Source organism: Lutjanus erythropterus, chromosome 5 (assembly GCF_056507025.1).
Source record: "Lutjanus erythropterus isolate fLutEry1 chromosome 5, fLutEry1.hap2, whole genome shotgun sequence".
NCBI lineage: Eukaryota > Metazoa > Chordata > Actinopteri > Lutjaniformes > Lutjanidae > Lutjanus > Lutjanus erythropterus.
The window spans coordinates 327,501-350,000 of record NC_139321.1 but is presented as its reverse complement, the minus strand read 5'-3'; the positions used below and the strand labels follow the sequence as shown (position 1 = coordinate 350,000).

General features: G+C 44.6%; 1 protein-coding gene across 1 annotated transcript in view; it reads right to left on the bottom strand.

The window, feature by feature from the left end:
• tgfbi (transforming growth factor, beta-induced) overlaps window positions 1-22,500 on the bottom strand; it is a 30,753-nt gene that overhangs the window by 3,541 nt on the left and 4,712 nt on the right. Inside the window, exons 3-12 of the mRNA XM_084718505.1 lie at window positions 14,369-14,433; window positions 13,298-13,455; window positions 13,036-13,200; window positions 11,963-12,109; window positions 11,737-11,878; window positions 11,448-11,660; window positions 11,012-11,149; window positions 10,575-10,717; window positions 2,432-2,568; window positions 470-600 (exon numbers count right to left, since the gene is read on the bottom strand). Coding sequence (XP_084574631.1) covers window positions 470-600; window positions 2,432-2,568; window positions 10,575-10,717; window positions 11,012-11,149; window positions 11,448-11,660; window positions 11,737-11,878; window positions 11,963-12,109; window positions 13,036-13,200; window positions 13,298-13,455; window positions 14,369-14,433 — 1,439 coding nt within the window. The remainder of the gene's footprint in view (window positions 1-469; window positions 601-2,431; window positions 2,569-10,574; window positions 10,718-11,011; window positions 11,150-11,447; window positions 11,661-11,736; window positions 11,879-11,962; window positions 12,110-13,035; window positions 13,201-13,297; window positions 13,456-14,368; window positions 14,434-22,500) is intronic.

Genomic DNA, 22,500 nt, shown 5'->3' with positions numbered 1-22,500 from the left:
AGTCCTGAACGTTTCATCCTTCAGTCTCAGGTTGGAGGGAAAACTTTTCCTTTGACCTTTAAAATGTTCCTGAATGTGTTTTATAGTTTCTGCTGCTGTGATTGGTGACATGTGTCCTCCCCTCTGTCCCTCCTCCCCTCTGTCCCTCCTCCCCTCTGTCCCTCCCCCCCTCTGTCCCTCCCCCTCTAACAGTGTCTCTGCGTGTCTCCATGTCTTTATTAGGCTGCTGCAGCAGAAACAGTTTATATAAAGGTCATCAGCGCTCCGTGAGGAGCACGGGGAAATAATTTGGCTGTGAGTCACATAAACAAAATGTTTCTGAATGTTCAGACCGAACAAGGAGCTGAGACTGAAGGAGACGTGCTGGACGCCACCTGAACACAAACATGGCCGCCTGTGACCACAGCGAGTGGATCTGGGAGACTGTACAAACGTAGGAAACACGGTGATTCTCATGGTTTCTACTCACGCATCAGTCTGTTGAGGTCGGCTGGCGGCATGGCGATGAAGGCGTTGTTGGTGGGAGCAAAGAAGGTGAGCGCCCCCTGCTGGTTCAACAGCTCCGTCATACCTGCAGTCTGGATGGCTCCGACCAGGAGGCTGAAACAGAGACAGAGTGGGTTTGATTCTTACTCCTCTGTTAGACGGACGGGTGGAGACGTGTTCACTCCATCACCTCCTGAGGTAAACGGATTCAGATTCTCTCCTCAGTTCTACGAATGATTCTGGATGATCCATCAGCTCCAACCGTTTTTATGAAGATACCAAGGCTGACGTCAAATAACAGTCAGAATGTCTGCAATACAAATATCTGACAGTTTTTTACAGTGAACCGCCTTAAACTCCTCTACCAGCCTGCAGTGTGTTTCCTCAGTACGACTCACATTTGATGCTTTTCTTCATCATTATCAGATTTTCACAGTCAGAGAAAGTCAAAGTGTGTGTCCTGTAGCCAGCGTCTCTGTGATGGCGGCGTTCTGCGGTTATGGAGGCTTGAACAGCGTGTAAATCCCACTCTGTCCTGAGTCACACACCACCAACTATCTGACTGGTTTTGGTAAAACTGGATCAGACTTTATGGTTTCCTCTCTGGCGTTCTCCGGCTGCTCCGCCTCTGTCTGCCAGTGAACTGAGCGTCCCCGTGTTTGGACTGTTGGTTAGATAAGATGAGACGTTTAAAGACTAAATGATTAGTAGAAAATTAAAATAATCTTAAAGGAGGTGATTTCAAGTTAAAACTGGCTGAGTTGCTCTTTAAAGAGGCTGAAAATGAAGCTGTGAACTCGTTTGTTCACCGCAGACAAACTGCCAACATCAGTTTGGTGGTTCGTGGTCATTTTACACCAAACGTCATAAACTCTGCTGCTGAAATGCTTTAAGGAAGATTAAGAGACTTTAGAGATCCTCAGAGAGAGGAGGAGGGGGAGGAGGAGGAGGGAGAGAGGAGGAGGAAGAGGAGGAGGAGGAGAGAGGAGGAGGAGGAGAAGGAGGAGAGAGGAGGAGGAGGAGGAGGAGTAGGAGGAGGGAGAGAGGAGGAGGAAGAGGAGGAGGAGGAGAGAGGAGGAGGAGGAGAGAGGAGGAGGAGGGGGAGGAGGAGGAGAGAGGAGGAGGAGGAGGAGGAGGAGGAGGAGAGAGGAGGAGGAGGGGGAGGAGGAGGAGGGAGGAGGAGGAGGAGGAGGAGGGAGGAGGAGGAGGAGGAGGAGGAGGAGGAGGAGAGAGGAGGAGGAGGGGGAGGGGGAGAGAGGAGGAGGAGGAGGAAGGAGGAGGAGGAGGAGGAGGGAGGAGGAGGAGGAGGAGGAGGAGGAGGAGGAGAGAGGAGGAGGAGGGGGAGGAGGAGGAGAGAGGAGGAGGAGGAGGAGGAGGAGGAGGAGAGAGGAGGAGGAAGAGGAGGAACAGGAACAGGAGGAGGAACAGGAACAGGAGGAGGAGGAGGAGGAGGGGGAGGAGGAGGAGGAACAGGAGGAGGAGGAGGAGGAGGAGGAGGAGGAAGAGGAGGAGGAGGAGGAGGAGGAAGAGGAGGAGGAGGAACAGGAGGAGGAGGAGGAGGAACAGGAGGAGGAGGAACAGGAGGAGGAGGAGGAGGAGGAAGAGGAGGAGGAGGAGGAGGAGGAGGAGGAGGAACAGGAGGAGGAGGAGGAGGAGGAGGAACAGGAGGAGGAGGAGGAGGAGGAAGAGGAGGAGGAGGAGGAGGAGGAGGAGGAGTCTGTCTGGTTAAACCATCACAGGATCTGAGGTTTTTGTTAAACCTCCTGAACAGACGGTTGAAAGTTTCCTTTGTTTCTGTCGTCTGGCAGCAGTTTGGACCTCAGAGGAAATCAGTCTGTTTACTACAGAGAAACCACATGATCATCTGTCAGTAAACATGTCGCTGAGGTCACTCTGCTCTGTAACCATGACGACTGTTGTTGCGCTTGTATTTGTCTCTGCTCACCTGAAGCGGTCGTCCGCCTTCAGGATGTCCATGACCGTCCCCATTGGTGGAGTAAGGACTTTGTCCACAGTGAACATGGTGGCATAGCGTCCGGTCTTATCATGAGCAGCGATGCAGGCGTTCTCGATGCACAGGTTCTATGAACACACAGAAGAACAGACAGGTGAAAACTAGAGACAGAAGCGGTACCTGTATCGTGGCATCAGACTTGTCTCTAAGTGACGCCTTTTCATCCAAATTCACACTAAACACTGAATGCACATGTAAATGTAACAAGCCAGAATCCCACGATGCCCCACCATGGTTGAAGGATGCCGTTACACAAGTTACATTACACAACTAAACAAACTTTCCAGACTGAAGTTCAGTTTCAGCCTCAACATCATCATCATCATCAGATATCCATTTCCATGGATGTTCCTAGTGAAAACCTGAGAGGACGCAGGTGAACGTGTCACCTGACCCTCCACCTGCACCACACCTGTAATCTGTCATGTCTGAGCCAATCACAGTGAGTTTATGACTCGCTGATAGACTGCTGCGTCTCCAAAGACTAAACCACCACAGACGTCATCTCTGTTTTATATGATCAGGCCTCAATTTATTTTGATTTTTCTGCCACTTCAGCTGACAGACATGAAACTCTAATAAATGGAAATGATGTGCAAATGGTTCCCAAGAAATATGAACCCAATCAGTCAGATGGTGGCGCCGTAATAAACAGTTTGATTATCAATGGATCATTATTGGACCAAACTTATTATAAGTTCCACAAAGCTTTTTGAGTAAACAGCTGTTCAGTCATCACAGGAAATGTTGACAAACAAACCCTGAAGGTTTTATTCATCGTGAACACTGGGCGGCGCTACACGGTCCAAAAACAAATAGTTGTGATGTAACACAGTTTAAATGAAAAACAGTTCAATGTTTCACAACAGTGTTGAAACTCGTGTGTAAAAAAATAATTTGGAAATTTCTCAGTGACGAAAAAGTTTTTGGATCCTTAAAAAAATGAAAAGTGAGAAATGTGTTTTCTGAAGTGAAGAAATGAATGTAAAATGTTGAATTGTTTATTGTTGATATGATGTGAGGTGTTTGTTTTGTCGTCACTGTTGATTTTATTATTTACACTGTTATTGTCACATGATGCACATCTGTGTTCATCAGTCTGACATTTACTGAACTTTTTCCTACACAGATTTTCTATGAATAAACACATATTGTTGTTAAACATTGAAGAATAAGACACGTTTACATATTCCTCATATATATGTATGTATGTGTGTATTTCAGTTACACTATTCTTATATTATTTTCTTATATATTGTAGTATAATGTGCATATTTTTTATATCCGTGTGTTTCTTCTGTTTTCTCTGTGTTTACATGTTTTTCTTTTTATTTTACTTGTTAACTTTTGATTGATTTTGAAAGTGTTGGTATGTGACAGGTTTATATGTCAATGAGGCATCAGTAAGGAAGAAGATCCAGACAAGGGAGGGAAAACAAATAAACAAACAAACAAACAAATAAAATAAACCAAACAAACAAACAAATAAATAAACAAACAAATAAAATAAATAAATAAATAAACCAACCAAACATACAAATAAATAAACAAATAAAATAAATAAATAAACCAAATAAATAAACAAACAAACAAATAAACAAACAAACAAATAAATAAATACTAAAGGCAGAGCGAGGCAGAACAACAGGCATAATTCAGGGTTTTCAGACGGTGTAATACGATTCTAAAAATCTTTTATTCTTGAACAGGAGCAGCTGTCACATGATCAATTTCACCCCAGAGATCAATAAAGTGTTTCTGATTCTGCTTTTTGGACAAGCAGTAAAAAAACATGGAATGGAGCCGAGTTCAAACGGGTGGATGAAGAAGAAATTAGTACCTGAGAAACAAGAAAACATCCAATTCTGAATCTTTTTTTTTCTGCATGAAAAATAATAAATAATCTAAAAATCATTTTTCTGTTTCTGTTGAAAATGTTTCAAAGTCACAAGAACAAAGAAATGATTATAAGAGGAATCCTGGTGTGTGTGTGTCTGTGTGTGTGTGTGTGTGTGTGTGTGTGTGTGTGTCTGTGTGTGTGTGTGTGTGTGTCTGTGTGTGTGTGTGTGTGTGTGTGTGTCTGTGTGTGTGTGTCTGTGTGTGTGTGTCTGTGTGTGTGTGTGTGTGTGTGTGTCTGTGTGTGTGTGTGTGTGTGTGTGTGTGTGTGTGTGTGTGCGCGTCTGGAAAGATTTAGCAGTCGTGGGAAGCAGGAAACTTCTTGTGGTCTGCAGAGATCATTACTGAACAGAAACCTGAACCACCCACCAGTCCAGGACCTGAACCAGGACCTGAACCATGTGCAGACCCCCACAGACCCCCACAGACCCTCAGAGACCGATCAGTAGAGGATCAATAACACATGAACGTGTTGTTTTTCCTTTCAGTTGTTATTTTACATCACTGAAACCAAAATGAGCCAGAAACTGTAAAAATATAAACCATCAGCAGATTTTCACATTTCCAACGGTCCTTGAATGAATCATGTGCAACAAAAACTTCTGTCAGAAAAACAAAAACAAATCTGAGCTTAAAAACAGATATTTATTCAAGATGAGTTCATGTGTGATTCTACACATCCTGTGAAACACGTCTGCGACTCCTGGAGCGACTCGTTCAATCAGCTCAGAAACTGACCTGAAGACTGTTTGTACAGAGCAGAGAGGACGAGGACAGAGACACTGAGGAGGACGTACAAATGTAAATATGTTTAACATAAACAACAACAAACAAACAAAGATATTCCTGATGACATGGCGTGAAACATTTCAGTTCCCCTGACGTCCAGCCGGGACAGAGACGTTTCCACAGACGTGCAGGACTTTTATACGGTGAGAGACGAGACACAGTGGAGCGCTGAGCTGCTCGTCAGTGTTTCGTTTGAAAGTGAACTGAACTTGAATGTTTCACGATGCGTTCACTGACCGTTCCTCACAGTGAACAGGAACCCACCTGATTTCCTCTTTATGAAGAAGAGAAAATGTGTGAGCTGTTCATGAATCCACCTGCAGCCTGGAGGATTTCAAAAGATCTGACTTTCACAGAACGAAAATAACAAACTTACTTTGACTTTTAATTCTTTATCTTGTATATGTTGTTCTTATTTTTATTTTCATATTCCTTTGTTTAAATTATTTTTGAAAGATTTCCTCTTGCCTATATCTTTATGTTGTTATTTTTTTTATTGATGCTTCTTTATAATTTTGCTTTTTAACATCATTTTAACTCATAAAGGAATATCTCATTCTGAGGAGAGAACACAGAATAAGTCGTCTCTCTCTTATGAATTAAATCTCTGGCATAAATATTCATCAGTTTTCTGTCAGGCATTTACTTTTTGCTCTGCACCTTAAAGGAAACTGATGCAGTAGATTTTTTTTTTTTCTTTTAAAACTTTCCTAAAGAAGCAGGACTTCTTCTCTCCGGGGAGAGCGGCTGAGGCGTCGAGGTGAAACACACCAGAGGAGAAAAAAAAAACAAAACAGGTGTGAAAATGTGTCATAAATTGGGAGGAAATCAGGAGAAACACACGTCTTCTGGGAAAATCTGGAGGTTTGGCAAGAACAAACTAAACTCTCAGCTCACTGGCTCCTTCACTCAGCGAGCTGTGTTTCAGTCAGTGGGCGGGGCTAAACAGGCCAAGTTCCAACAATTCTGTGAACAAATGTTTTAAACGAACCTTTTTAACGGTCAGAGTGATTCTGCACACTGGCAGAAAACTGAGACTTCCTGTTGAACCAGATCTGACCTTCAGTCAGTCATTCTAACAGCGTCTGTCTGCCTGCAGCTGATTGGTCGATGCTTCACCAGTGGTGATGGTTGGACCCCGGCATCAGCGTGGGGCGCCTGCTCTGTCCTGGTGGCCCCTGTGTGGAAACCTTCAGGTCTCTGTGGTCATCTGTGAGCTCTGACTCACATGTGGATGACATCATCACCACATGTGGTCGCAGTAACGAGGCGACATGAACGCAGTCACCACATCTCCTCAAGAATCAGTGTTTTAAATAACGTCTCATCTCAGACGTTCCTCTGTGTTCTCTAAAGAAGTGGTGATGTTCCACTCTGTGTTTGTTACAGTTATTAATGAAAAGCAGATTTAAACTCAGTGACATCATGACATCATCACTGAGGATGAAGAGACAATATTTACAGTCTGTGAAAACAATCATCCGCCCGGCAACAGACGACACAGGCTCCAAAATATTCAATGACTGAATAACTGATTTGTTCTCAGCAGTTTGCAGCTGATTGTTGTTACATCATCAGATTTTAATCAAGTGGAAACTGCAGCAGCAGAGATTTGATCTGATGTGACGATAAAACAAAGAAACAAGAAAATAAAAATGTCTCATTACAGAAACAAACATGAAACTATGACAAGACATCCATCATCCATCCATCATCCATCTATCATCCATCTATCATCCATCCATCATCCATCCATCATCCATCCATCATCCATCTATCATCCATCCATCATCCATCCATCATCCATCTATCATCCATCCATTATCCATCTATCATCCATCCATCATCCATCTATCATCCATCCATCATCCATCCATCATCCATCTATCATCCATCCATTATCCATCTATCATCCATCCATTATCCATCTATCATCCATCCATCATCCATCTATCATCCATCTATCATCCATCCATCATCCATCCATCCATCATCCATCTATCATCCATCCATTATCCATCTATCATCCATCCATTATCCATCTATCATCCATCCATCATCCATCTATCATCCATCCATCATCCATCCATCATCCATCTATCATCCATCCATTATCCATCTATCATCCATCCATTATCCATCTATCATCCATCCATCATCCATCCATCATCCATCTATCATCCATCCATTATCCATCTATCATCCATCCATTATCCATCTATCATCCATCCATCATCCATCTATCATCCATCCATCATCCATCCATCATCCATCTATCATCCATCCATTATCCATCTATCATCCATCCATCATCCATCCATCATCCATCTATCATCCATCTATCATCCATCCATCATCCATCCATCATCCATCCATCATCCATCTATCATCCATCCATCATCCATCCATCATCCATCTATCATCCATCCATTATCCATCTATCATCCATCCATCATCCATCTATCATCCATCCATCATCCATCCATCATCCATCTATCATCCATCCATTATCCATCTATCATCCATCCATTATCCATCTATCATCCATCCATCATCCATCTATCATCCATCTATCATCCATCCATCATCCATCCATCCATCATCCATCTATCATCCATCCATTATCCATCTATCATCCATCCATCATCCATCTATCATCCATCTATCATCCATCTATCATCCATCCATCATCCATCCATCATCCATCCATCATCCATCTATCATCCATCTATCATCCATCCATCATCCATCTATCATCCATCCATTATCCATCTATCATCCATCCATCATCCATCTATCATCCATCTATCATCCATCCATCATCCATCCATCATCCATCTATCATCCATCCATCATCCATCCATCATCCATCTATCATCCATTCATCATCCATCCATCATCCATCCATCATCCATCTATCATCCATCCATCATCCATCCATCATCCATCTATCATCCATCCATCATCCATCTATCATCCATCCATCATCCATCCATCATCCATCCATCATCCATCTATCATCCATCCATCATCCATCTATCATCCATCCATCATCCATCTATCATCCATCTATCATCCATCCATCATCCACCCATCATCCATCCATCATCCATCCATCATCCATCCATCATCCATCCATCATCCATCTATCATCCATCCATCATCCATCCATCATCCATCTATCATCCATCATCCATCTATCATCCACCCATCATCCATCCATCATCCATCTATCATCCATCCATCCATCATCCATCTATCATCCATCTATCATCCATCCATCATCCATCTATCATCCATCCATCATCCATCCATCTATCATCCATCCATCATCCATCTATCATCCATCCATCCATCCATCCATCCATCCATCCATCATCCATCTATCATCCATCCATCATCCATCCATCATCCATCCATCATCCATCTATCATCCATCCATCATCCATCTATCTTCCATCTATTATCCATCCATCATCCATCCATCCATCATCCATCCATCATCCATCTATCATCCATCTATCATCCATCCATCATCCATCCATCATCCATCCATCATCCATCTATCATCCATCTATCATCCATCCATCATCCATCCATCATCCATCTATCATCCATCCATCATCCATCATCATCCATCCATCCATCCATCATCCATCCATCATCCATCTATCATCCATCTATCATCCATCCATCATCCATCTATCTTCCATCTATCATCCATCCATCATCCATCCATCATCCATCCATCATCCATCATCATCCATCCATCCATCCATCATCCATCCATCATCCATCTATCATCCATCTATCATCCATCCATCATCCATCTATCTTCCATCTATCATCCATCCATCATCCATCCATCATCCATCTATCATCCATCTATCATCCATCCATCATCCATCTATCTTCCATCTATCATCCATCCATCATCCATCTATCTTCCATCTATCATCCATCCATCTTCCATCTGACTACATCATTGCAAAAGAGAAGCTAACAGCTGTTAGCTTGTTTACGTTAGCATCCCAGGAGATAATTTGCAGTTTCCAGAGTGCAGGTTGCAGCTCAGAGGTTGTTCTTGTTTCTCAAGGACTTTGAAAACAGAAATAAGCCGACGCCATAATGCTGCTTGAAGCACGCAACCAATGGTAGGACTTATAGCAGCAGTGTGTATCCGATGAGTCAGACTACTGCAGTTGTGATCTTTTGTGAATTTGTAAAGTTACTGCAACATTACAGCAACAACATTATCACTAGTTACATTGTTGCCACGCTGTTGAAATGTTACAGTGGAACAGTTTATTTCTGCAACGTCTGTTCAACGTCCTCTGTGTGACATTTCATGTACTTTGTATGACAGCACTGCTGCAACGTTGCTGAAACTCCAATTGCAATAAAACTGTAATATGGCCAAACGCAACGTCTGTCAACATCTGTCATCCATTCATCTCAAACGCAACATCCAAATCACAGCACGAGAACCAAATCACAACTGTTTGAAAAACTGTGAGAAAACATCATTATAAAGAGGTTCTCTGACCTGAACTACAAATCTTGATCTCCAGATGGTTGTTTGGTTCAGATCTCAGTAAATGTCACAATTTATAGTGTTTGTTTTTCAGTGAACATGAAAATTGTGATGCAAAACGGATCATTTCCACTGATCGTGTCACAATCACAATTTCAGTCAAAATAATCACAATATGGCTTTTTTTTCACTAAATTGTGCAGACCTACAACACATCAGAAAGTGGTTGTATTGACGACAAAACAAATCACTGATGTTCTCTTTGTTTACATGTGAACAGTGTGAGTAAAACATGAGTCGTTCTGCAGCCTAAAATATAAACTATAGTCCGTCCTGTCAGACGTGATGGACGAGGAAAAACCGAGGCTCCACAGCCATGCTAACAGCTCTGTGATGCTTTGAGCTAAATGCTAAAATCAGCATGCTAACATGCTGCTAACACGGTTACAGTGTTTATCGTGTTCATCGTCTCATGCTGCATTCAAATGTAACTCGTGAACCCGTAATTACGAGATGGAAGTCGTGAACTCGGAGCCAACGGAGAACTTCGACATGAGGGGGGCGTTCAAGTCCGCTCATCTCAGAAACACTGTAAACACAATCCCATTTAGGTGCATCATCTTTTTAGGTGTTAGCATGCTAACATCAGCTAATTATCAGCTGAGGCTGATGGGAATGTCTGTAGTTCAGAACAGACAGACAGACAGACAGACCCTCAGGTGAGTCTCCACCTGCAGCTGCTGTTAGGCTGAAGCTGCCTTGTGATTGGCTGATCAGAAGTGTCATAAACCTGAGTCTGTATGTAAATAACATGTAAACAAACATGAGAAGAAACGTTTTAATTAAAGTTCTTACATTTCTGTAGACAAAGACTCGTAGTTTGAGTCCTCCGAGTGTCTCCAGCTCCTGACCGTGATACAGAGACTTGGAGGACAGCTGCTCCTTCAGCAGGTGATTGGTCATCAACTTCTTCATGTCAGGAGTCATCGTCACACTTCCTGTTACACAAACACAGACAGGTGAGAGGCCACTTTATTAGGTACACCTGCACAGTCTCTTACAACACAACACACGTCTGCATTCATGAAGTGTGTGATGTTCAGGTGATGCTGAGATGATCAGAAATGTGTAAATGCAATGATTCATTGATGACTGAGGTCACAGGTAAAGGTGTTCTAGATGACATCATACTGACAGCTGTTGCTTTGACACAAACATCTGGCATCATGAAAACAGTCTTTTTCATTTAGTTGTTCTTTGTGTGCTGCTCTGGAGGTCAGAGGTCGAGTCACCTTTGAAGGCGTCGTCCAGAGGAGCCAACATGGTCAGAGCCTCAGAGCCCGTCAGGTGAGGGGTCAGTCCGGCCTCTACAAACAGCTTGGTTGCCGTGGCAACAGATGAACCTTCAGCCAGCTCCAGAAGAACTTTAGCTGAAAAAGAGCAAGTTAAAAACAAAGTCACTGTAGTGCAAATACTAGTATGATACTAGTATACAAGCAAATACTAGTTTTAGTAAGCAGTATTCTCAGTGTTAGATGTAGTAGTATAAATTACAGTATTAGATGAAGAAGTTGCAGTATTAGCAGTGTTATGCCCTGCCGACAGTGACCCTCCTGGGGTGAACAACACTTCACAGTTGATCAAAGTTGAGACCTTTTTGTAAACAGTGGTCCCATTTTTAATCCTGAGGTTTGAAGAGTTGCCGTTTACAGAGAGCAGCATCAGTACCAGAGTCGGGGATGAGCAGCTCGTTGATGTAGTGCACCACTCCGTTGGTTCCCAGCTGGTCTTTCTTGGTGATGATGGCCTTTCCGTTCAGGGTCATCTGGTCTCCGTCACAGCCCACCTCCAGCACGGTGCCCTGCAGCGTCTCCATCGGCGTTCCCGACACGATGGACTCAGCGCACTGCATGTGCTTCAAGATGTGGTAGTTCAGCAGGTCTGAGGGGAAGAGCGGGTACGAGGTTAACGTGGGTCTAAAACTACAAATCAAAGAGTCAGTTGTCAGCTGAGTCACCTCTCAGAGCCACGGGGTCTCCCAGGATCCTGTTCAGAGTCTCCTGAGGAATCTTCTCGAAGGCCTCATTAGTAGGAGCAAAGACGGTGTACTGACCCTCGCTCTCCAACACAGTGGTCAGCCCTGCGGCGGCCATCGCCGTCTGGAACACAGAGTCATTCATATTGACCCTCTCACCCGCTCTGACTTATCGATTGACTGATGATCGATCAACAGGTTTACTCACACGCAGCGTCTCCAGGTCGTCATCAATGTCCAGCAGCGAGTTCACATTGTTGGAGACAGCGGTGATGACGCGATCGACCACGTGCACGATGCCGTTGGTGGCATGTTGGTCGGGTTTGATCAGACGAGCGCAGTTCACTGTCACAATCTGAGGAGGCAAGAAGAGATCTGATAATCTATCAATCATCAATACACAAAGTGACTGCAGTGCTCTGTAGATGGTCAATCAGAAAGTGAGCATGTTACAGTGTGTTACAGTGTGTGTTAGTGTGTTACAGTGTGTGTTAGTGTGTTACAGTGTGTGTCAGAGTGTTACAGTGTGTGTTAGTGTGTTACAGTGTGTGTCAGAGTGTTACAGTGTGTGTTAGTGTGTTACAGTGTGTGTCAGAGTGTTACAGTGTGTGTCAGAGTGTTACGGTGTGTGTCAGAGTGTGTGTTTTTGTTACAGTGTATTACAGTGTGTTAGTGTGTCTCAGAGTGTTACAGTGTGTGTCAGAGTGTGTGTTTTTGTTACAGTGTATTACAGTGTGTTAGTGTGTCTCAGAGTGTTACAGTGTGTGTCAGAGTGTTACGGTGTGTGTTAGTGTGTTAGTGTGTGTCAGAGTGTTACGGTGTGTGTTAGTGTGTTACAGTGTGTGTCAGAGTGTTACGGTGTGTGTTAGTGTGTTAGTGTGTGTCAGAGTGTTACGGTGTGTGTTAGTGTGTTACAGTGTGTGTCAGAGTGTTACGGTGTGTGTTAGTGTGTTAGTGTGTGTCAGAGTGTTACAGTGTGTCTCAGAGTGTTACAGTGTGTGTCAGAGTGTTACGGTGTGTGTTAGTGTGTTAGTGTGTGTCAGAGTGTTACAGTGTGTGTTAGTGTGTTACAGTGTGTGTCAGAGTGTTACGGTGTGTGTTAGTGTGTTACAGTGTGTGCTAGTGTGTTACAGTGTGTGTTAGTGTGTTACAGTGTGTGTCAGAGTGTGTGTTTTTGTTACAGTGTGTTAGTGTGTGTCAGAGTGTTACAGTGTGTGTTAGTGTGTTACAGTGTGTGTCAGAGTGTTACGGTGTGTGTTTTTGTTACAGTGTGTGACTGACCCCGTTGCTGTAGTGGTGGATGTGGACGTGGAAGTCCTGGTACATGGAGGCAAAGGAGGATCCGTGTCTGAGCTCCTCAGAGGTCAGTCGGCGGTTCACCATGTGGTAATGAAGAGCATTCAGCAGCTCGATGTTCACGTTGCTCACCAGAGCGTCCAGGATCTCCTGCAACACAGAAACAACAACCACACAGTGTCAGATGAAACAACATTTGTTGGGGACTACTTGCAGTGGCGGATGAATGGCGTGTGGTTGTACTGACAGTAGGCAGGGCGGCCCAGGCCTCATTACTCGGGGCGAAGAAGGTGAAGCTTCCTGGTCCTTCGATCTCCTCCCTCAGTTTGGCTCGGTCAGAGTACATCTGAGTGGTGGAGGCTCCGACCACGCCCAGAGTGTTGTAGATGTTCACCAGAGGCAGCGCTGCACACACACACACACACACACACACACACACACACACACGATCAACAAATACAGCAGAGGGATCGTCCTGTTTGTCTGAACAGCTTCAACAACAAACTGTCAGAGCAGAACACCCACAATGCATCTGTCATGAGTGTCAACAGGGCAGAGAACATGATTTTGTTCCCATCACATCTAGGTTCTGTTCAGAAACAAAGACAATGAACTTTAATGATGTTTAACGAGGAAAAACAGCTCAGTCACTGAATGCATCCTGTTTTTAACTCTCATCTAAACTTGAGGTCACTTTGTGTCTCTGCAGCTGTGGAGCTGAACTTATGTCTCCATCCTACTGTTTATGAATCAGTCTCTTTATAAGTAATTTACATTATTAACATTCCAGTAAATTGAGGCAGACTCAAAGTAAACCTGCAGCACAAACATGCTTTGGTTTCTTTTTAACGGAAATACTCAAGTGAAACACTGACTGACTTTCACTGGTCATCACAGAAACACACTGAAACTTCCACTGTCTCAACTTCTACGCACACACACACACACACACGCACGCACGCACACACACGCACGCACGCACGCACGCACGCACGCACGCACGCACGCACACACACACACACATGCGCACTGACTGACTGACTAAAATCTGATATAATAATAAACAGACTTTTGCATATTCCAAGCCAAAAGCTATCCTTATCCCTGGGCTTCAGAGTTAAGCTGAGCTTCAGGGTTAAGCTAAGCTCAGAGCTGTATGATTCACACTGCACCTCTTCTCGTTCTGCAGGATTAAATGTCTGATGGTGCAGCAGCTGACATGAACATGTCAGACTGCTCCTTTAAAATTTAACCCTTTTTCACACTGGCGGCTCTCTTTGGTGGGGGGGGGTCAGAGGTCAGAGGTCAGAGGTCGTACCAGCAGGACAGCCCTTCTCTCCAGGAATCCTCTCATATCCAGGACAGCACTCGTAGGTGATGACCCTGCAGCAGAGAAAAGAGGACACATGAGGATCCACTCGTCTTTCCTTCCTCACAGACAAACCCTCCCTCCCTCCTTCCTGTCTCACTCTGACCCTCAGCTTCCTGTCTTCCTGTTATACCCCCCACATGTTCGACATGTTCTGCAGGTTTCAGCCTGAGGAGGAAAAACCTCAACGTTTCCACATGAGAAGCTCGTAACTTCAGTGTAATATTTGTGCTGCAGGCAGACACATAAATTCCTTCTGTCCGTCTGTCTGTCGCTGTATAATGATGCTAATAAAGTTATGTGAACAATACGGCTGCTGCTGAACTCACTGTGAGAACCTGCACGTTCACCAACACTGTTTCCATGACTTCATCAAATGATCATCATCAGTTTACAGTAAAGTTATTTCAGTCAGAGGAAAATGTGGAGCTCAGATGGAGGTCTGGATTCTTCAGACTCACAGAGACTTCGTCCATCAGAAAGACATTAAATAAATGACTGGTCAGCAGTGAAAGATGCTCAGAAGTGGTTCAAAAGTGAACGGTGGTTGGAAGACAGTGATTCACAATTAGACCAGATTTCCCATGCAACCACTCTGCATGATGCAACTACATCCAAAAACCCACCAACCACAGGACATGAAGCCCGTCCTGCTGGTCAAACACGTGTACGTCCCAGATAGTTAAAGCTGTAAAAACACAGCGTTTAGCCCCAGCAGTCCCTACAGGAAGTTACCTTGTTGCACATCCTTGGAATTTTGTCCAAACTCTGGAACTTTTCCAGAAATTTTACCAATCATCGCAGCTTCCCACGGGTTCGGTTAATCACCGCGGTCCCATCACACACGTACGTCTCCATTAACCAAACAGTGTTTGATTATTTGCTATGTTGCTGTTTTGTCATTGGTCCTGACTACTGACACTGCTTTGTGCTCTTTTTAAAATGTATTTTGTGCTCGATGTTTTGACTGAGTGTGAACTCCAAAGACATTTTTCTTCTCTCTTCTTTTTCTCATCTACAAATAAAGAATATTTGTCTTGAACTGATAAAATCCTGAGCCTCGTTACTTCAAACATTCAGAACAGACTGTCGCTTCATTCTCTCTGAACAAGTTGCCTTTGATTTTGGATGAATTATTTGGTCTCTGGCAATGGCTGTAATTAACCATATACAACAAAGATAGCAACAGCCGTAACCATGGTAACTGTACACAAAAATGGTGATGGCTGTAGAAAGATAAATGATGCATGCAGGAAATTAATTAAACTAAAATGTTTTAAATTTCTGTTAAAAGAAGAGAATTAAATGATTCCAGCTAATAATCGTTTCAGTCAACAGACGAAAAGTGAAACTGAACAAAGAGTGAATCTGAACGAGGAGTGAATCTGAACGAGGACTGAACCTGAACGCTGCTGGACGGCGTCTTTATTTAGAGACGACCAGCAGCTGATTCAGACGGTTTCAGCTCGTCTGTAGAAACAAACTTTTCAAACCGAGGTGTGTGAGGAGGGCCGGTCTCTGAGCCTCAGTCAGCAGCACATGTGTGCTGTAATGAAGCGTGGCGTGGAGCGCAGCCCTTCATGACTTCCTGTAGAGATTTCCATAATAAATGTGGCTCCGCCGTCTGGCCTCATAAACCTCATTTCCTCAGAGAGAAGAAGAATCTGCAGCCAGACCAGACGCCTGACGGCCGGGGACCCGCCGCCTCCGCCAGGAAAAACATTCACCACCGGGAGCCTCACGGCCTCCTCACTTCCTGTTTCCTACAAAATAAAATGTCACTCAGCCTCTCGTACAAAGAGGAGTGTCTCAGAATACGTAATTCATTTGAATAATAACTTCTAATTAAAGTTTTCAGTAAAATGATGTTTTCTAATGCTGTTATGATGATTTTTCCCAGGAGACTCCTGTTCCAATCACAATCCTCCTGTATCTCTCCTCATTTATGAAACATTTTCACTTCTTTTTTCCGTTTTCATGATCACAGTCTGTTTCTGACGCTGTGCAGCGTGACAACAACACAGACGGAGAAGAATTCACGTGTCTCACTCAGCTGGTTCTTCACCCAGCTTTAGTTTTATATTTCTTTATATAAAAAGTGATGAGAATCACTTTAATTTTAACTGTGAGTTGATTCATGTCTGTTTCATAAAATCAGATTTAAAGTCTGGAGCCAGAAAAAGGAAAAACTCCTGCAGCCTCGTATCACTGCAGCAGTAAAATGTAAACAGATGGAGATCAGCTACTGACAGAGTGTGTGTGTGTGTGTGTGTGTGTGTGTGTGTGTGTGTGTGTGTGTGTGTGTGTGTGTGTGTGTGTGTGTTGGCACACACACTGCACTGATTATCAAACCAGATGGAAACTCGACTCCCGTTTGGTCTGCACATAAACAAAGATGGCCGCCATGGATCTGTGACTAAACAAACAGAGCGCTGGAGGGAAAAACGTTCGAGAAACATCCAGCAGAGAAAAAGAGAAAAAATCTTTAACTGGAGTCGAAGTCAAAGATTTATCATCTGGGAAAAGATTCTCAGAGTCAAACATGAAACTGAAGAGTCACTGAGGAAAGTTTGAAAAAACATCAGAGGAGACTGAGGAGACAGAGGAGACTGAGGAGACTGAGGAGACAGAGGAGACTGAGAAGACTGAGGAGACAGAGGAGACTGAGGAGACAGAGGAGACTGAGAAGACTGAGGAGACAGAGGAGACAGAGGAGACAGAGGAGACTGAGGAGACTGAGGAGACTGAGGAGACAGAGGAGACTGAGGAGACTGAGGAGACAGAGGAGACTGAGGAGACAGAGGAGACTGAGAAGACTGAGGAGACAGAGGAGACTGAGGAGACTGAGGAGACAGAGGAGACTGAGGAGACTGAGGAGACAGAGGAGACAGAGGAGACTGAGGAGACAGAGGAGACTGAGAAGACTGAGGAGACAGAGGAGACAGAGGAGACTGAGGAGACAGAGGAGACTGAGGAGACTGAGGAGACAGAGGAGACTGAGGAGACTGAGGAGACAGAGGAGACTGAGGAGACAGAGGAGACTGAGGAGACTGAGGAGACAGAGGAGACTGAGGAGACTGAGGAGACAGAGGAGACTGAGGAGACTGAGGAGACAGAGGAGACTGAGGAGACAGAGGAGACTGAGGAGACTGAGGAGACTGAGGAGAGTGAGAAGACTGAGGAGACAGAGGAGACAGAGGAGACTGAGGAGACAGAGGAGACAGAGGAGACAGAGGAGACTGAGGAGACAGAGGAGACTGAGGAGACTGAGGAGAGTGAGAAGACTGAGGAGAGTGAGAAGACTGAGGAGACAGAGGAGACTGAGGAGACTGAGGAGACAGAGGAGACTGAGGAGACTGAGGAGACAGAGGAGACTGAGGAGACTGAGGAGACAGAGGAGAGTGAGGAGACAGAGGAGACTGAGGAGACTGAGGAGACTGAGGAGACAGAGGAGACTGAGGAGACAGAGGAGACAGAGGAGACTGAGGAGACTGAGGAGACAGAGGAGACTGAGGAGACTGAGGAGAGTGAGAAGACTGAGGAGACAGAGGAGACTGAGGAGACTGAGGAGACAGAGGAGACTGAGGAGACTGAGGAGACAGAGGAGACTGAGGAGACTGAGGAGAGTGAGAAGACTGAGGAGACAGAGGAGACTGAGGAGACTGAGGAGACAGAGGAGACTGAGGAGACAGAGGAGACAGAGGAGACTGAGGAGACTGAGGAGACAGAGGAGACTGAGGAGACTGAGGAGACAGAGGAGACTGAGGAGACTGAGGAGACAGAGGAGACTGAGGAGACTGAGGAGAGTGAGAAGACTGAGGAGACAGAGGAGACTGAGGAGACTGAGGAGACAGAGGAGACTGAGGAGACAGAGGAGACAGAGGAGACTGAGGAGACTGAGGAGACAGAGGAGACTGAGGAGACTGAGGAGTCAGAGGAGACAGAGGAGACTGAGGAGACTGAGGAGACTGAGGAGACAGAGGAGACAGAGAAGACTGAGGAGACTGAGGAGACTGAGGAGACAGAGAAGACTGAGGAGACAGAGGAGACTGAGGAGACTGAGGAGACAGAGGAGACTGAGGAGACTGAGAAGACTGAGGAGACTGAGGAGACAGAGAAGACTGAGGAGACTGAGGAGACTGAGGAGACTGAGGAGACAGAGAAGACTGAGGAGACAGAGGAGACTGAGGAGACAGAGGAGACTGAGGAGACTGAGGAGACTGAGAAGACTGAGGAGACTGAGGAGACTGAGGAGACAGAGAAGACAGAGGAGACAGAGGAGACAGAGAAGACTGAGGAGACTGAGGAGACAGAGAAGACTGAGAAGACTGAGGAGACAGAGGAGACAGAGGAGACTGAGGAGACAGAGGAGACTGAGGAGACTGAGAAGACTGAGGAGACTGAGAAGACAGAGGAGACAGAGGAGACTGAGGAGACGAGACTGAGGAGACAGAGGGGACAGAGGAGACAGAGGGGACAGAGGAGACAGAGGAGACAGAGGGGACAGAGGAGACAGAGGAGACAGAGGTGTGGACAAAGCAGAAACATCACATTAAAATGGTCTCCAGGTGTCAAACAGAAGTTAATATCTACATGTCCAAGTGTCCTTCAGCAGAAGTGACACTGAACTTCACAGTGTTCAGACTCCAACGCTCTGATCACGACCTCGAGGTTCGTCATAAAAACGCTTCAGACAACGTCCCGGCAGATTCGCCGTCCACCTCGTAGGAGTTGATCATTAGGTCATAATAGCTATAGCGTTGTGTCTTAAGGGACGGGGTGTCCCAGCTGTGCCTGTCTAACCGTTTTGGCATGTAGTGTTGTCTTTATGTTAATTAGTCCTGATTGTTCCTCCTGCCTATTGATTGGTTCCAGTCGGCTCCACCAATCCCTGTCATCCAGGTGGGAGTGCAGATACTCAGTGGGACTGACGGGCTGACGGGCAGCTCGCCACACGTGGCCCTCGCTGTCTTTTGTAAATCAAGGGTTACGGCGAGCTTTAAGAAGCTTGTGTGTAGTTTTGGGGTTTTTATGTCCAGAACAGAAATACTGAGCTCTGTGTTTAACACAGTGGCTCCATTTATTCTCCTCCTGATCCACACTTCTCTCCATAATAGTTCCACTTTTGAAACACTTTGGAAACATTCAACACCTTGAAGTGATCCACTTCCTGCTCGCCAAAATAAATGATACCTCACTGCAAAACAGAGTTAGGCTGAAGACGAGGACAGGTCAATGGCTTTTTAATGCAGTTTAGTTTAAGAACTGAAGAGACAAACAGTCTGAAGTCTCGGGGGGGGGGGGGGGCGGAGAGGAGGACAGAGAGGAGGACAGAGAGGAGGACAGAAGAGGGGGGGGGGGGCGGAGAGGAGGACAGAGAGGAGGACAGAAGAGGGGGGGGGGCGGAGAGGAGGACGGGGGTTGAGAGTTATGTGTCTTCCTTATGCTGACCTCTGACCTGTTGATCCTCGTCCACAGAAACCCACTGACACACAAAGAGTCTACACACACACACACACACACACACACACACACACACTCCAACTTCAAACCCCCCACCCCACCACCATGAGTATAAATCTAATTAAACTGTCAGAGATGAGACCTGAGTGTTTCCACAGACTCTCTCTGTGTGTGTGTGTGTGTGTGTGTGTGTGTGTGTGTGTGTGTGTGTGTGTGTGTGTGTGTGTGTGTGTGTGGTGGTGGCGGTGGGGGGGGGGGTTGTGTTCAGGGTCATCTAACAGCTTCACTTCCTACAAACATCCACAGAAACTCTCACTTCCCCTGAGCTGAAAGAATCTGTGTGTGTGTGTGTGTGTGTGTGTGTGTGTCCCTGTGTGTGTGTGTGTGTGTGTGTGTGTGTGTGTGTGTGTGTGTGTGTGTGTCCTTAACAGCCTCAGACTGACTAATAATTTAAAATATGTGAATAAATAAACAGACTGACAGTATTCATAGTCTGAGACAAACTACAGAGTGTGTTTCTACTGTACAACACACACACACACACACACACACACACACACACACACACACACACACACACACACAGGATAGGATATCAAACCATCGATCGTCTGATCGGTGGATGATCTGATCTAAGTTAGCGTAAGATTATTAAAGTCAGCACAAAGTTCTGAAGAAGAAAGGATGAGATAAAAGGACGACAGAAAAGATAAAGAAAGGAAGAAAAATGTGAGAAAAACAGGAGGAAGACGAGACGAAGGGAGCTGAGCAGAGGAAGAATAAAGAGAGAAGAAGAAGTAAAGTAACAGGTCATAAAGAAAAATGAGAAGTGACAGAGGAGCAGAGGACAGAAGAAGAAGTAAATCGTCTCCACGGTGACGATGAATCACTTTGACCGTAACTGACAGTTAGTGCTGAAGCAGCTGTTTCCATGGAAACCAAAAACACTGGCCACCTCTGACCAAAATCAGTTTATATGATGAGAACCAACCAGAAAGATTTAAGACAGTCAATCAGGATCATTGATCACATGACGTCCAACATGTTGTTCGTCAGGTGACCAGCTGAATTGGACCAATCATAGCTCAGCAGTCTGCTGACACCAAATGTGGCCTGTTCCCCCAAAACACAGCTACAACAATTAATCAATTATGAATCGATTATTAAATTAACTGACAACTATTCTGATAATGAATTCACTTTTTTCTAAACATGGCGACCTCTTTGCAACGTTTCCTCTAAATATAATAACTTGTTTGAGAACTTTTCTCTAAACTTTTGTGACAACTTTTTTATCCAAACAACTTTTTTTGACAGTTTTTATGACTTTTTTCCTCTAAATATGACAACTTTCTTTTTGATTTCAAAAACAGTGTATGCTATATTTAGTAGTATGACAATCAGAGCGTTGTTGAACATTTCCAGCTCAGTTTTACAAACGGCTTCTTAAATCTTCATCATGTCAGTCACCCTCCTCCTCTTCCTCGTGTTCACGGCTCTGCAGGGAAACGTTCTAATTTACTCCACAGAGTGTTTACAGAGTGAGTTCAGCAGCTGCAGAACGTTTCCTCTGCTACAAACACGACCACACAAACACGACCATGAACGCAGCACAGCAGCGTCTGAAACACTGACTGGAAGATTTCAGGTGATTATAACGTTTACAAGAGGAACATTTTACTGCAACTTTAATCCTGTTCAGCTCATGCAGGGTGAGACCTGCGACACAGCTGGTCCACTGCTGCAGAGAGCCTCATTAATACTGTGTGTGTGTGTGTGTGTGTGTGTGTGTGTGTGTGTGTGTGTGTTTCCTGCAGGCTCTTTGTTTCTCACACACTTCAGATTCTTTACTTCAGTCACAAACACACTGCAGGACTCTGAGTCCAGATTCACAGGAACCTTCTGCACGCTTCTCTCAGGACTGTTTTCAGACAAAAGAACATTGGAGAACATTGGAGAACATTGGAGAACATTGGAGAATGTGCACAGTTTGGACACACACCTTTAGAACATCCTTCACTAATGTGAAAAAAACAGAAATCACAGTTTCACTTTTTGTTTAAGCTCGAGGGTAGATCTGGGTTTTATATCGATTTTACATCGTATGTTGATTTGAGACGATCGTGATTTCGTGATTATGGATATCGTTAAATCGTGATGTCATCAGTGTTTTTTTCTGATTTTAAAGGCTGCATTACAATAAAGTGATGTAATTCTCTGAACTAATCAGACTGTTCGAACTGTTCTATTATTTTTCTTTACCATGGCTGGAAGTAACTGATTACAAATACCCAAGTTACTGTAATTAAATTGTTTTTTGGTGGTACTTGTACTTTTATGAGTAGATTTCAAGTTTGTACTTTTACTCATACTTAGGCATTTACTATGAAATCTACTGAATTTTGGTAGCCAGTCAGGTGATCTGACGATGAAGATGAAGGTTTGTTGATACACGTGAAGCACATGGATTGTACTGATGGTTTTAATATTCAAGAGTTCATTATCTACATGAAGCAAGAAAAAGAAAAAGAAACGTTGCCAAAAAACAAAAAGCAGCTCCTCCACTCACCTGATCTGTTCTCAGGTCAGTCTGATTGGACCATTGAGACGGCAGCAGT